Source organism: Cinclus cinclus, chromosome 15, assembly GCF_963662255.1.
Source record: "Cinclus cinclus chromosome 15, bCinCin1.1, whole genome shotgun sequence".
Classification (NCBI taxonomy): Eukaryota; Metazoa; Chordata; class Aves; order Passeriformes; family Cinclidae; genus Cinclus; species Cinclus cinclus.
The window spans coordinates 7,199,963-7,213,271 of NC_085060.1; the positions used below are offsets into that span (position 1 = coordinate 7,199,963).

The 13,309-nt window shown below is 48.8% G+C and overlaps 1 protein-coding gene across 1 annotated transcript in view; it reads left to right on the forward strand.

Annotated features, from left to right (window-relative positions):
* The first annotated feature begins 6,444 nt into the window (after positions 1-6,444).
* Positions 6,445-13,309, forward strand: part of GPR50 (G protein-coupled receptor 50) — a 43,083-nt gene continuing 36,218 nt past the window's right edge. Inside the window, exon 1 of the mRNA XM_062502766.1 lies at positions 6,445-6,619. Within this exon, the coding sequence (XP_062358750.1) occupies positions 6,445-6,619 (175 nt within the window). The remainder of the gene's footprint in view (positions 6,620-13,309) is intronic.

Below are 13,309 nucleotides of genomic sequence, written 5' to 3' on the forward strand. Positions count from 1 at the left end.
TCTCCTACTATCCCAAGAGGTTTCTGTGGAAGGGAAAAGCCTGCCTCAACTTCACTGGTTGGGGGACTGGTCTGTCATGAACAAGATTTCCTCTCTTTGCATTGCTTTGATTAGCAGTAGTTTCTTACTTGGATACTAAAACGCTTAATTCTTTAGGTTTTGCTAGCTATTAAATATATCAGCTAAATCCTTCCCTGAGGGCTTTTTTCCCCCCAACAAACTCCACCAGCTGGACCATTTCCATATCTTTCCTTCAGCCCCTTGTCACCTGGGCAGAGTTCCATGCTACCTCTCAACTGAACATCCTCTCTGAGCAGCCTACATAGCAAGGCTGTCTTTGCTGGGAGCAGGCCCTCTAATTTGGCTTTTTTTTGGGTAAGGTTAAGTAAAGTCACTGAAAAAAATCCCACATTCTGTCCTAGCATCTTGAGAACCTGCAGCAAGACTGGTTCTAGCCATGGGATCCTGCCTGATGTAGCTGCTACAGTATCCAGCACATGTGTCCCCAGGGATGCAGAGCTGGGTTCGAGGCACTGATGATGCTGCAGAGAAAAGCTTGAGTTTCTTCACACATATTTTTTTGCCAGCAGATGCTGTACATATCCCATGCATAATTCAGCCACTGCCATACAAATCATCCCACCAGTAAAAGCCTTTTCAGAAAGTATGATTTGATTGCAACAAACTTTGACCTGAATGTGCTGCAGCCCTGTATGACAGGTTTTAAACTTTAGCCATCACTTCCTTCTGAGAGGCAGAGTGAATCTAGGTCAGCCCCCCCCACCCTTGCTTGTTTGTAACAAGGCTAATTCTGATTTCATTCATGTTGCATTCTCGAGTCTGAGATGAGGAAAAAATGGGATATTTGAAAAGGCAAGTCAGCCTCAAAGTCGTTCTTCTTAAATCTCATCTTGGAGCAAAGGAAGTGGTTTGATGTTGCATCCCAAGGCAACATTGACAGTGTCATTTATTACTCAGGGTACAAAAGGAATACAGTTTTCCTTATTTCCCTTTTTATTTAGATTACAGCATTAAGCAGTTGGGCTGAATGAACAGGCCTGTGTCCGCAGCTTTTGCAGCAATTAACAAAAAGGTCTGTTCTGGGCGAGCGGGCTGCGCGCGCTGTGTCAGGCTGCTGCTCTGGGGACAAAGAGAGGAAGTGGCTGAACACAAGGTTATTAGTTTGTCTGGAGTTTCTAGGCAAGCATGACTGCATAAATAGAGCCACTTGTTTGTTGATCTCCTCTGCGGTGGCAGCTCAGGGCAAGCTGCTGTATTCATCTGTTTATTCATCTATTTATTGCTGAAGTAGCCAGTGCTGTTTTGCCCAGGACTGGGATTCTCTTATGCCATGCACAGTGCAGCTGTGTTGCTTCTGCATACATATATAGCTGCACAGTCCAAATGGACAGGAGAAAAGTTTGGGAGAGAGCAATGACTGTTATATATGTTTGGCTAGAGAACTGCAGGTGGATAATGGGGATTCCTCTGTAGGTAATGGTTTGGTTCCTGGCCACATGCTGGATTTAAGGACAGAATCGAAATAAGGGGAGGTGGGGGGCGGGGCTGGGGGGGAGGTGTGGACTAAATGATTTATTAGCTGTTTTTGTCAGCTCAGTGAATCTTAGACTGCACCAAGGAACGAACCACCACTGTCTGGGCTCCAGATCAGAATCTTAAACAAATAAAACAGACTGTGCTGGAAAGGCAGGAGCTGAAGCTTTCCACTGGCTGAGCACTGCATCCTAGTGGCATTCTACACCTCTAGGCTGCTGGTATCAGTTTAGGAGGCAGCAGAGACCTCTACACTCTCACTCAGTCTGTTCAGGGATGGAGGAAACCTGCTCTGCCCATGACCAGGAGCAGCCATGCAGGGGCTAAAGAGTGTGGAAATAGTCCATGTGGCAAAGGATTTATCAGCCTCATTTCTGCTTCTGCACGTCTCCCAAAGGCCATTGCTTGAGTCAAAATGCTCATGTGTCAAGAAATTACAGCTTTCATTGCCTGCTGTTTTTGCTAGAAATAAATATGAGTACTTGGCTAGGGTGGTGCAGTGGGAGAAGAGGTGTTCAGCTTCATTCAGCATCTTTTCCAGGTGTGTGTGGATCTGGGGAACAGAGCAGGTGTTAGGTGGGACGTGGGCAAGGGAGACAACTGAGCGTTACTGCCTGGGGACCTCAGTGTCAGGAAAGACTATAAAGTTGCCCTTGCAGCTCATTGGGAGTTATTTTCCGTGAGGAAACCACTAACCTGCCCCTTGGTCCTGGTAGTCCCTATGGTCCTGGTGCCTGCTTTTGCCAGGATGGAGTTATAGATCAATGATGGCTTGCCCACACCCTGTCTGCAACTGAGACAGGCAGCACGGAGGTGGAGGCTCTTGTTTTGTATCTCTCTCCTTTCTTTTAATGTCTTTCCCCTCCTTTCAAGTGGGACACCAAGACACCTTTGAATGAGCTCATACTGGAATTCTGAAATTTCCAACCTGGTATTCCTGATCTAGTGCTAACCTACCTGTTCCAGCAGGTGCCCAGGGGGCCACTAATTATTTTGGTAAGCATGAGGAGTTCCCCAGGTATGGCTAAAGGGAAAGGGTATGTCACTGCCACTAAGCATGCTTAGTCAAAACAGCAAGAAAAATTTGCCTTAAATGCGTCAAATTCAGTATAGTAGTATTTGTAGAGAAAAGCTATTATCTTTGTATATTTGACAAAAGTTAATTGTCTCTGTGACAATCAGTGTAGTAATCAGCCTGTCCCTGTATAGGAGAGAAAAGAAATCTTCATTCATAAGCGATTCATTAAGTAGCATTAAAGCTGTCTCTGAAGACAAAATAATCTTTTTAAAGAGGACTCAAGGTAGCAAGAAGGAAGATTAATGCCTCAGCTATTTTCCAATTATGTAAGCTTCCATTTATTATAGTATACCTCGATTAACTCTTATTAAGCTGTGTGCCCTGGTAGATAGGGTTGGGAAACAGGGATGTCTTGTGCCACTGGACATGCTCAGTGAGGGATGAGAGATGCTCTGCACAGGGCTGCTGTGACGGGCGTGGCAGGAGGGTGCCAAGCACTGCCCCTCTCAGCCTCCCTGTTAGCAAAGCTGCAACAATTTTGCACAAGGAGTGTGCATTTACGGTGCTTGAATATTTTGCACTGATTACATTCTACTTTGTCTTCCTGTTTGCATGCATGTACCTACTCTCCCTGGTGTAGCTCAGGTAGTGAAGGGTTCTGGTTTCTGACCCTAATTCAGGTGCCTTCTCCTGCGATCACATTCATGATCCTTACACAATCAAATGAGCCTAAATTCTTTTAACACACTGGGGATACTCTCATTTCAGTGTGATTTATGTCAGCAGTTTAGGTAAAGTGTAATTAAAAAGGTCTCATTGATATCTCTACCTTCATTTTTTTTCCCCTTGCCACTGCTTCCTAGAGTGCTTGCCTTGTCCTGACTGAAGCAGTGAAGAGTCCATTTAGCAGGAAGGTGGGAGGAAACAGCCTGAAGATCATTCATCTAAATCACTCCATTGATGAAAACAGTTACTCACTGCATTTATCATCATTTCTTCTAAGTTTCTTACAGAAGATTAGTTGCTGCAACTATGCAAATGCTCATATGCCTGATAGAGCTCTTCAGACCTTCCCATCTAGGGCAGCCACTCCAGGCTGAGGAAAAAGACCGCTCTTTGCAGATACAAATTACACACCAAAAAAGTGGCCAGATAAAAAGCCCTTCTTACGTTTTCCCAGTTGCATTCATTTAATGAAATGTTACATCCCCTTTACCTTGCACTGCTGTGTGAGCAAGGGTTTTTAAAATGTGAGGCCAAATTTTTTGGGTAGCTTTGGTGCTCTTGCCAAGACACTTGTATGTAAAGTTCAGGTCCTTTAAGTCACATCCCAGTTCTCCACAGCTGAAACACACCTGGCAGCATCTCATAAGTGGTGCAAAACTGACAGAGAAGAGCAGAGTGAAGGTGAAAGGTGCTGAAAGGATATCAGACTATCAACTCCACGAGAGCTGACCTTACTCCTGTCTGCAGGTATGTCCTGAACAGAGCAGCTGAAACTGCATGAACAAAATCATTTGGTTTACACAGAGAAAACATTTTCAAAACTATTCAGAATTCAGTGCAGTGTCAAAAGGAAGCCAAAAGAAGCTACATATCAAGCCAAAATGTTTTACTTAACAATTCAAGAATCCAGGATTTTGATAATTTTCTTTAAATTTTTTTTTTGGTCAAAATTGAGTGCTCTCCAGTCATCATGGAGTAATGGTAAGAGGGCATTTAAAGCAGCTTGGCTTAACAACATTCTGAACACATGTGCAGGGCTGGCTCTGACCCTGGGCCACCAGGCCAGGGCAGACACTATTTGCTGCTGGTCTCTGCAGTGCCTTGCTGCTGCTTGTCCTCTGCTGGCAGGGAATGAGCTATCAAAAGCTTTGCTTTTTGCTTTGTTATTGACTCACTCGACCAGGCAGGAGTAAAAACCCCCGTGATGGGTTGTGACACAACCTAAATGTTTGCTTGGACACTTTGACCTGCACACAGAGAGGTGGCTTTGGGCAGAAGTCAGAGGAGGTGGTGCTGGACAGTTTAAGCATGCCCCTGCCCTCTGTCCTGACTGTGGCTGATGCTGAGCACCTCTGCTATGAACACAGGCTGAGAGCACTGGGGTTGTTCATCCTGGAGAAGAAAAAGTTTCAGGGACACCTTATAGCACCTTCCAGTTCCTAAAGGGGCTACAAGAGAGTTGGAGAAGGACTTTAGACAAGGGCATGGAGTGATAGAATGAGAGGGAAGGGCTTTAAACTGACAGAGGGTGGGTTTAGATTAGATATATGGAATAAATTTTTTGACTGTTGAGGATGATGAAGCCCTGGTGCAGGTTGCATAGAGCAGCTGTGGATGCCACATGACTTGAAATGTTCCAGGCCAGGCTGGATGGGGCTCTGAGCACCCTGGTGTTCCTGAAGGTGTTCCTGCCCAAGGCATGGGGAATTGGATCTGAATGACATTTAAAGTCCTTTCCAACTCAAACCATTCCAGGGTTCTGTAGTATCCCTAGTTTCTCTTTTCTGATTTTGTTTTGTGAACAAATCTGTGAGCTCGTGTGGTTGTGGTATTGCAGCCACAGTCTGACCATTGCGTTTTGGTGTCTTCTTGATCATGCTGGTGTGGAATAAAGCACAAGAAAGTGCCTGGAAGCCCCAGCCATGGGGCTGGGCTGCGGGAGCTGGGTATCCCTGCTACCAGAGCTGGGTATCCCGGCTGAGTGCTGTTTTCCTACGGCTGAGAAGCTGAGTGAGCGGGCTGCTGAAGTTACAGTACTGCTGAGCCTTCTGCAGCGCGCACGTTTACAATCGGTAGAAAGTATTAAACCGAAAGCGAATGAATGGTCTTATTCTGGCGTAATTGGTGGAAAAATTCCCGGTGGGGATGGGTTTGCCTGAGGCGTGGCTGGCTGGGAGCGGAGCCACGGGGCAGTGGGAAGCAAAGGCACCGGGAAAGGCTTCAGCGACTCGAAGTGCGAAACTTGGCGTCGTAATCTCTCCCTGCCGGCACCTCTGCCCGAGGGCAGCACGGGGCTCCTAGCGCCGGAGAGCGTCCCTGGCTGCAGCGGAGGCTGGAGGGCTCGGTTCCCGGGAGGGTGGGCACAGGGCTCGGTTCCCGGGAGGGTGGGCAGAGGGCTCGGTTCCCCGGGAGGGTGGGCAGAGGGCTCGGTTCCCGGGAGGGTGGGCACAGGGCTCGGTTCCCCGGGAGGGTGGGCACAGGGCTCGGTTCCCGGGAGGGTGGGCACAGGGCTCGGTTCCCCGGGAGGGTGGGCAGAGGGCTCGGTTCCCGGGAGGGTGGGCACAGGGCTCGGTTCCCCGGGAGGGTGGGCACAGGGCTCGGTTCCCGGGAGGGTGGGCACAGGGCTCGGTTCCCCGGGAGGGTGGGCACAGGGCTCGGTTCCTCGGAGGGTGGGCACAGGGCTCGGTTCCCGGGAGGGTGGGCACAGGGCTCGGTTCCCCGGGAGGGTGGGCAGAGGGCTCGGTTCCCCGGGAGGGTGGGCACGGGGCTCGGTTCCCCGGAGGGTGGGCACAGGGCTCGGTTCCCCGGGAGGGTGGGCAGAGGGCTCGGTTCCCCGGAGGGTGGGCACGGGGCTCGGTTCCCCGGAGGGTGGGCACAGAGCGCGGGGCCGGCGGCTCCGAGCGGGGATCCCGCGCGCTCCCGCCTTGCCCGGCGCCGCCGCGCGGTGGCGCCATCGGCCCGGAGAGCGCCTCAGTGCCCCCGCCGCGGACCGGGCACCCCCGGCCGGCCCCCCCCGCTCCGCCCCGGGCAGGGCGGCGGCACCACCGAGGAGGGGGCGGCGGGCTCGCCCCGGGCCGGGCCGGGGATGAGAGCTGCCGTCGGAGCGGGAGGAGGAGGGGCCCCGGCCGTGGCCGGCAGAGGCGCGCATGGAGCGGCCGGGAAGCAACGAGAGCTGCCCAGGCTGCCGGCTGGAGGGGGGCCCGGCGGCGGGAGCCGCCACCGGCCTGGCGGCCGTGCTTATCTTCACCATCGTGGTGGACGTGCTGGGCAACGCGCTGGTCATCCTGTCCGTGCTGCGGAACAAGAAGCTCCGCAACGCCGGTGAGCGCGAGGCGGGCGCGAGGGGCGGGCGGAGCGGAGCGGCCCCGGGCTGCCCCGCACGGCCCCGCACGGCTCCGCTCCGCGCCCCGGGCTGCCCCGCACGGCCCCGCTCAGTGCCCCGGGCTGCGCCGCCCCGGCCCCGCTGCTGGCGGAGGGCGGCGAGAGCAGAACGGCCGTCCCGCACCGGGGCGGTGAGGGCACCTCCGCTGGAGAGCCCCGGGTCCGATCTGCCCCGGCCAAGGGCTCCGAGCTGTATGTCAGTGAGCCGGTGTAGTGCCCGCCCGTCACTTCTCTCCGGTGAGCGGGCTACCGCCGCGTTCCCGACCCACTCTCTGCCCGTCCCGTCCCGCTGCTGCTGCTGCTGTCCTCCGACTTTTCGAAACTTTTGTCCCCCAGAGGCAGCTGCAAACGGAGGAGCCAGCTCAGGTAAAACCCACGTCCCTTCAGCCGACCTGCGCTGGGAGGAGCGGGGCAGCGGCGCAGGTGAGGGCGACTCCGAGTGCCGCGTCAGGTTACTGAGCAAGAGTGCTCGGGTTTTTAAGACGAGTCCATTACAACGCTGTACACTTGCTGTTGTGTTCCAGCCTTTCAGCGTTTTAGTATTTTTATCGTGAATCTGCTGTGCTGAATACAGAATGAAGAATTTACGTGTTTTTTCCACGGGTAATTCGGAAGTCTCTTTTGTAGCCTTATGTATTGACCTTCCTAATGAATTCACCTAGGAAAATTGTTAAACTGATATTATTCAGTATTTTTAAGAAGGCTGAATTATTTGAAGGTATAAATTCCTTTCCTTCAAAGTCCTGTTATTTTAGCAAAGAAATAGTACTGAATATCAATGTTAACAGAGAACTTATACTGGATATAAGTTGCTCTGTAAGGAGTTTCAAGTAGTCTGTGTAGTGCTGCTTAAATTTTACCATAGAGTATGTTTTGCTGAGGACTATATCACTGTCTGCTTTTATAGAGAGAGACATAAAATTACCTTCAGTTTTATAGCTTGTAAAATGGCTTTAATGAAGTATCTGTAGTGTTTATGATCCAAGTTGCATTTTGAGATGCTGATGTCTCACTGTCTCTCTCAGCCTTCTGTAAATAAGCAGTAACTCAACAGGGTTCAGTAAAAGTACATGATGGACAAGCCTGATAGGACAATTTCACTCCAGTGCCTCTAACATTTTATTGATTTATTAATGATAAAAAGCACAGAAATGGCCATTGGCTTGGGCAGGCACTGGATGCAGTAACCTCGAAGAATGAGTTGCTTTTTAACTGTTACATGAAATGCTACCTACAGGACCCATAGTACACAGACAGGCTGTACTGGGTTTATGAGAAACTGCAGTATAGCTGGAAAACATATTTGATCTTCTCTTCAGCTTTGCTTAAAATGTAGGTGCTGCAAACTTGTAATCAGTGGTTCTGGGGAAGAAAAAGAAGCACCCTACCCTTCTCCCCAGTGTAACTAACTAGCTGTTTATGTTATCTGGCTGCAAGCAGATTTGAAGCTATTAACTGCTTTTATTACCTTTCAAAACATTGATCACTTGAATGCATTTCATGTTTGACTGCCTCCACTGTGAATTGAGTTAAAGCTCCCGTGAAAGTGAAAAAGAACAGCTTTGTGTTGAAGTGATCATGGAGATATTTTCCAGATCTTAGTCCTTGTCAGTAGCCTGTTGTCTGCTCTCTGTACAAGCTGTCAGTGTGTAGGAATAAAGTCAACACAAGTGCAATCAGTGCTAACCTTCCTGATTTGAGAGGATGTGGCTCTTGTTGCACAGAGAACTTGAGTGTGACTAGTGGGGAATTCAGTGTGACAAACTTTGAAGCAGTGGTAAGCCCTAAGACCCATCCTGTTCAGTTCACCTGAGCACTGTTCCTCCTTCAGTTTACAGCCTAAACTGGGAATGCCTGTGCTAAATGATGAAGGGGTTCAGCAGCAGGGGGGTGAGGTGATCAGGTCAGTGGGAATGGTCTGATTCAGTAAAGTAAAATGTCTAACCTGCCTCTAAGTGTTGTCATCCTGTGTTACTAAAAAGATCATATGTGCATAGGGTGTTCAGATAATACTGCATCTCTCTGTGTTGGGAAGTAAGCAGTCTGTCAGCCTCCCTGGACACAGGACAAAAAGTCAGGGATCTCATCTCAACTCATGCTCCTCCTGACACATGAGCAGCCACGTGAATGAGAGGGGCTCATCCAGAGCCCAGCAGCCAAATTGAAGTCCTTTGGGCAAAGGGTTTATCTGCTCATGTGCAAATATACCCTAAGCAGTTCAATAAATGAAAAGGCCACCTGTGATGGCTGTGTCAGCTCTTGCCAAATCCTGGAGGACTAAGTCCTCTGTTTCTGGATCAAGCTCATGCACGGTCATCCAGCTGGAGCTAAAACTGTATTGTCAGGATAAGCTGGATTCAGGCTGGGACGTGTAACTGGCACTGCTTCAGTGGTTGTGGTGGGTGACCACTCTTATGGGGGGGAGGGGTTTGGTCCATTCTCCTGGACATTTTTAAAGAGCTTGTCAATTGTCACTTCAGCACTGCCCACAGCTACAACAGCACATAGCTACAAGAATGTGACTGTTGGGCAGCATCTCACATCAGCATTTGCCTGGAACTAACAAAGAGAAGGAGATGAGTGGTGCCTGTGGGCAGAGGAAACTGGGATTTACTGAAAGCCCCAGGTGTCCTTTGTAATAGACAGTTCACATCCACATCTGGCTGTTCAGCCAGTCATGCTGGAGAATTTCTGGTGTTGGGCTTTCCTACATCCATCTGCCTGGACACTTGGAGATATTTGTGTGGTCAGAGAAGTTCAAAAAAAGCTCCATGCTTTGGTCTGCGTTCCCGTAGTGCAGGCAATGACATGATTGAGGGTGAAGCGTATGAGGAATAACCCTGATCCTCTCACAGAAAAGATGTCTGTATGTCTTTATGGGAGGGGTGAAGTTTTTTGACAGCTGAAAACTTTGACAAACCTGACCATCCTGCTATTACGCTGGGCACTAGGGGAGTTGGAAAGAACTTGCTCTTTCAAGAGAAGCCACACTACTTCTCTGTCCATCTAGGAAGGTATAACATAAGTTGGTGTGTCCCATGTTGTTACTGGAAAGTGGCTCAGAGCGCTGAGCACAGATTAGGACCCAAGTAAGAAACAACAATAGTGAGCTGTGTATAATGTGGCATGTGCAGGATCAGGACCAAACAAAGGCTGCTGGCATGGCTGAGTTTACAGCTTTACATTCTGACTCTGGCCAGCGTTACAAGTGTGAAAATCAGCTCTAAAACCAGCCAATATTTTTCAATGAGCTAGCCTGCTCCCTAGGCAGAGGCTCTGGCAATACTCTTCTCTAGTTCTTCTGAACTCTCTGCAAACTCAGGCACATAGCCCAAACATGCATTCCCTGGAAACCCATGTCTCCCAGCAGTGCTGCCTGGAGCTTTGTGTACAGAGAGCAAGTTCTGCTGCCTCATAGGCTCTTTTCACTGTTGGGAATGCCATCTCTGGGGATCCAAAACCTCTCTAGGTTGCAGGTACAACTCTAATGAGGTCTCTGGGATCAACTGACTTTTAAACCTCTGGATATACATTATACACGGCTGTTTGCATAGTGGGGGGAATTTTGTTCTTGAACTGTCACACCAGCCAAAGTCAGGCATCACACAGAAGTCTGTATGTATTATGTCAACACAGTTACCTTTGTCAACCAAATGCAAACTCTGAGAAGAAATACTAGATCCATTTGACGAGCCCTCCAGCCAGAAAACTGTGTTGACTTACAGGAGGTATGTTTCCATCCCTGAGTGCTGGCCACTCCCCGCCCTGTTGGGAGCACGGGCAGGGTGACCAGCCTGCACTTCCTGGGTCGGCTGTTTGCCCTCTGGAAATTCTGGCACTGTGCTAAGTTTTTGTTTGCTTGAGCAGGGTTTTTTATTTATTATTCCAAGACTTCTGGAACTTCCTGGCTCGCCTGGGACATGCTTCTGTTTTTTTTTTTTTTTTTTTTTTTTTTTTTGGTTTTTTGGTTTTTTTTTAAAGTAATGTTAGGAATTTGGGTGACCTCCTTCAAAGGCTCTGAGTCCAGGTTTTCTTGTTACTGATGTGAAGGATGGTTAGCAGATGGTGTTGGGGATCTTCCCAACTCACTTCTCAGAGAATTTTGCTACAGCTGAGATTTAAGTCATACGTATTTGAAAAGATAAGAAATACTTTCTGCAAGCTCTATATCAGGATACTTTCACTGTACTTTTTAGCATCAAGCCTAATGTATTGATAAATTGTTGCTTTTTTCCTGATAGGAAATGCCTCTAGGCATTAAAGCCTCTAGGGTTTTTTAAATATCTTTTAGGTTTCTTTAGAAAACATGTTGAATTCTATAAAATTTGCTCTGATTTTTATAGTGGATTTTTGTTATTTTTAATTTTTTGTAAAAAAAAATTGCCTCTTGTCTTAAAAAATTCTTATTTTAAACCAAATGTATGTATTTTAAATATACCATTGCTTTTCTTGGTGGGAAAGAGGGCTCTACTAAGGCATTTTTAAAAATCCTCTAATAAGGATTGTCACACTTACTTATATTTAGATGTTTTCTCTCAGTTATTTTTGTGTCTGTTTCTTTCTAGTTTTGTGAAACTGACCTTTAGGAGATGTACTTCTGGACCACCTTCTGTTTCCTTACCTCAAATGTAGTTAGAAACTGTGATAGGTTTTCTTCCAGCTACTGCAGGATTTCCTTGTCCTAGAAAGAGATCTATTATATGTAGGTGTTGAGATTTATTTTTTAATTTTTTTTAGCACCATAAACCCTCCAGCATCTGCCATAAGCCTGAAATTACATCTCTTCTTGCTGCACATTGTGGGTAGATGCTTCAGGAGCTGCTCATCTGTTCCACTGATTCACTTGTCTACAGCAAACTCCTACCAGTGCTGCTGATGTACCCAGCCCCTGGCCCCCTGAAAAGCTGGGGGCCCTGCTGCAGGTGGCTGGGCTTTCTGGAGGGGTTCTGCTGAGGGGAGCAGGCTGTGAGTTGGTTAAACAGTACGAAGGTTGCTGACACTCCAGGGTCTCCTCTCCGTACCTGCTGGGTCTTCTAATGTGGAAGGGTTGCACCCAGCATCCCCTTGCCCTTCAGCAGGGAGGGGCACCTGTGTCATTAGAGGGGTGAGCTGCTGACAAATGTCTCTGCTCTAGAGGGGGACAGTCCATGCCAGAGGTTGCTTTCAGCTTTGTTACTGATGCACCAGCCAGTTGGTGATGGGTTTGCCATATCAAGCTGACTGCCAGTGCTCCCCCCTGTGCCACCAACTGTGGGAATGGTACCAGTAGTGTTAGGGCTGCTCCAGAGAAGCCTGGCTGGGGCTGGGGCTCAGCACAGTGAGGTGCAGAGAAGTTTTTGAAAGTGGTCTCTTGTGGGGATGTGCTGGGCTCTGGGAGCAGCAGAGCAGGAGTGCAGGTGGGGATGCATCTGTCCCTCTGCTGCAGCCCCCTGCTTCTGTGGCTCTGCAGGTGGATGCTGGAGTGGGGCTGCTGGCTGTGGGAGGTGAGAGAAGCAGGAGTGACAGTGGGATAAAACCTGTGAGAAAATCAATTGAGATTAAGGTAAAGGGCGAACTCTAAGTGTAATAGGAGCATAAAGTGGAGAACAGTCTTGACCTGTCTTTTCCTAGGAGATGTCTTGCACATCTTTCTGAGACACAAAGACATTGCATTTGTTTAGGCTGTGTTGGAGCCACAGGCACAGCCCCATGGCCAAACTGATTTAGAGAGGTCTCTGATGGCATCACCTTCACATTCACCTGCTGCTGCATTGGTGAGGCTTCAGACTGGATTCCCATCCATGCCCTGGCACATCCCTCCTTCCATCAGTGCTTCTGTGGGCTCCTCCTGGGCAGTGTCCAGAGTGTTAAGGAGGAGGCTCAGCCACTGTCTTGCTCCAAGTGGCATTTGTGGCCCCATGCTGTGCTGCTCCCATGCTGTGCTCCCAGAGCTCCAGAGGAAGCAGCAACTCACTGAGGCATGAGCAACTCCTAAGTTGCTTTGTAGCACAGTAGCTTCAGAAATATTTCTAAATTGGACCTTCATGCAGCTCCATTCATGTTCCCAAGGGGATTCCATTCCACCAGCTCTGTGAGGTCAAAGCTTCCAATATTTGGGTTTGTTTTTTTCTACTTTTTTTTTTCACGGAAAAAAGTCTTTATGTAGATGCAAGTATTTTTAGGAACACTAGATCTCAGGAGCCTCTTTGAGAAACTGTGTGTAACTCCCAGCAGAAATTTTTGCTCATCCCAATCCCAGTCATTTGCTGCTCCCCCTCCCACTCCCAAACCCCAGTTTGGAGCAGAGCATGAACACAACACTGTAAGTCATGGATGTGTGGCTGGGGAATGGAGTTGAAGCACTGTTAGTCAGCAGTGCTCAGCATGCACTTCAGGTGTACCAGTGCTTTGGGAGCCAGATGGTATGTGGTCAAGTGATAAATACATGATTTGAGAGGAATTGTCATGGTTTGACGCTGGCCCAATGCCAGGCACCCATGGAAGTCTTTTGCACACCCTCCCCTGCTACAACTGGGCAGCAGAGGGGGAAAAAAAATAAAATTAATGAACACTTTGTGAGTGAGGCAAGGACCAGGAGAAACACAAGACAAAACAAGCTCAACTTATGGTTGCAAAGTGAATTTATTACTA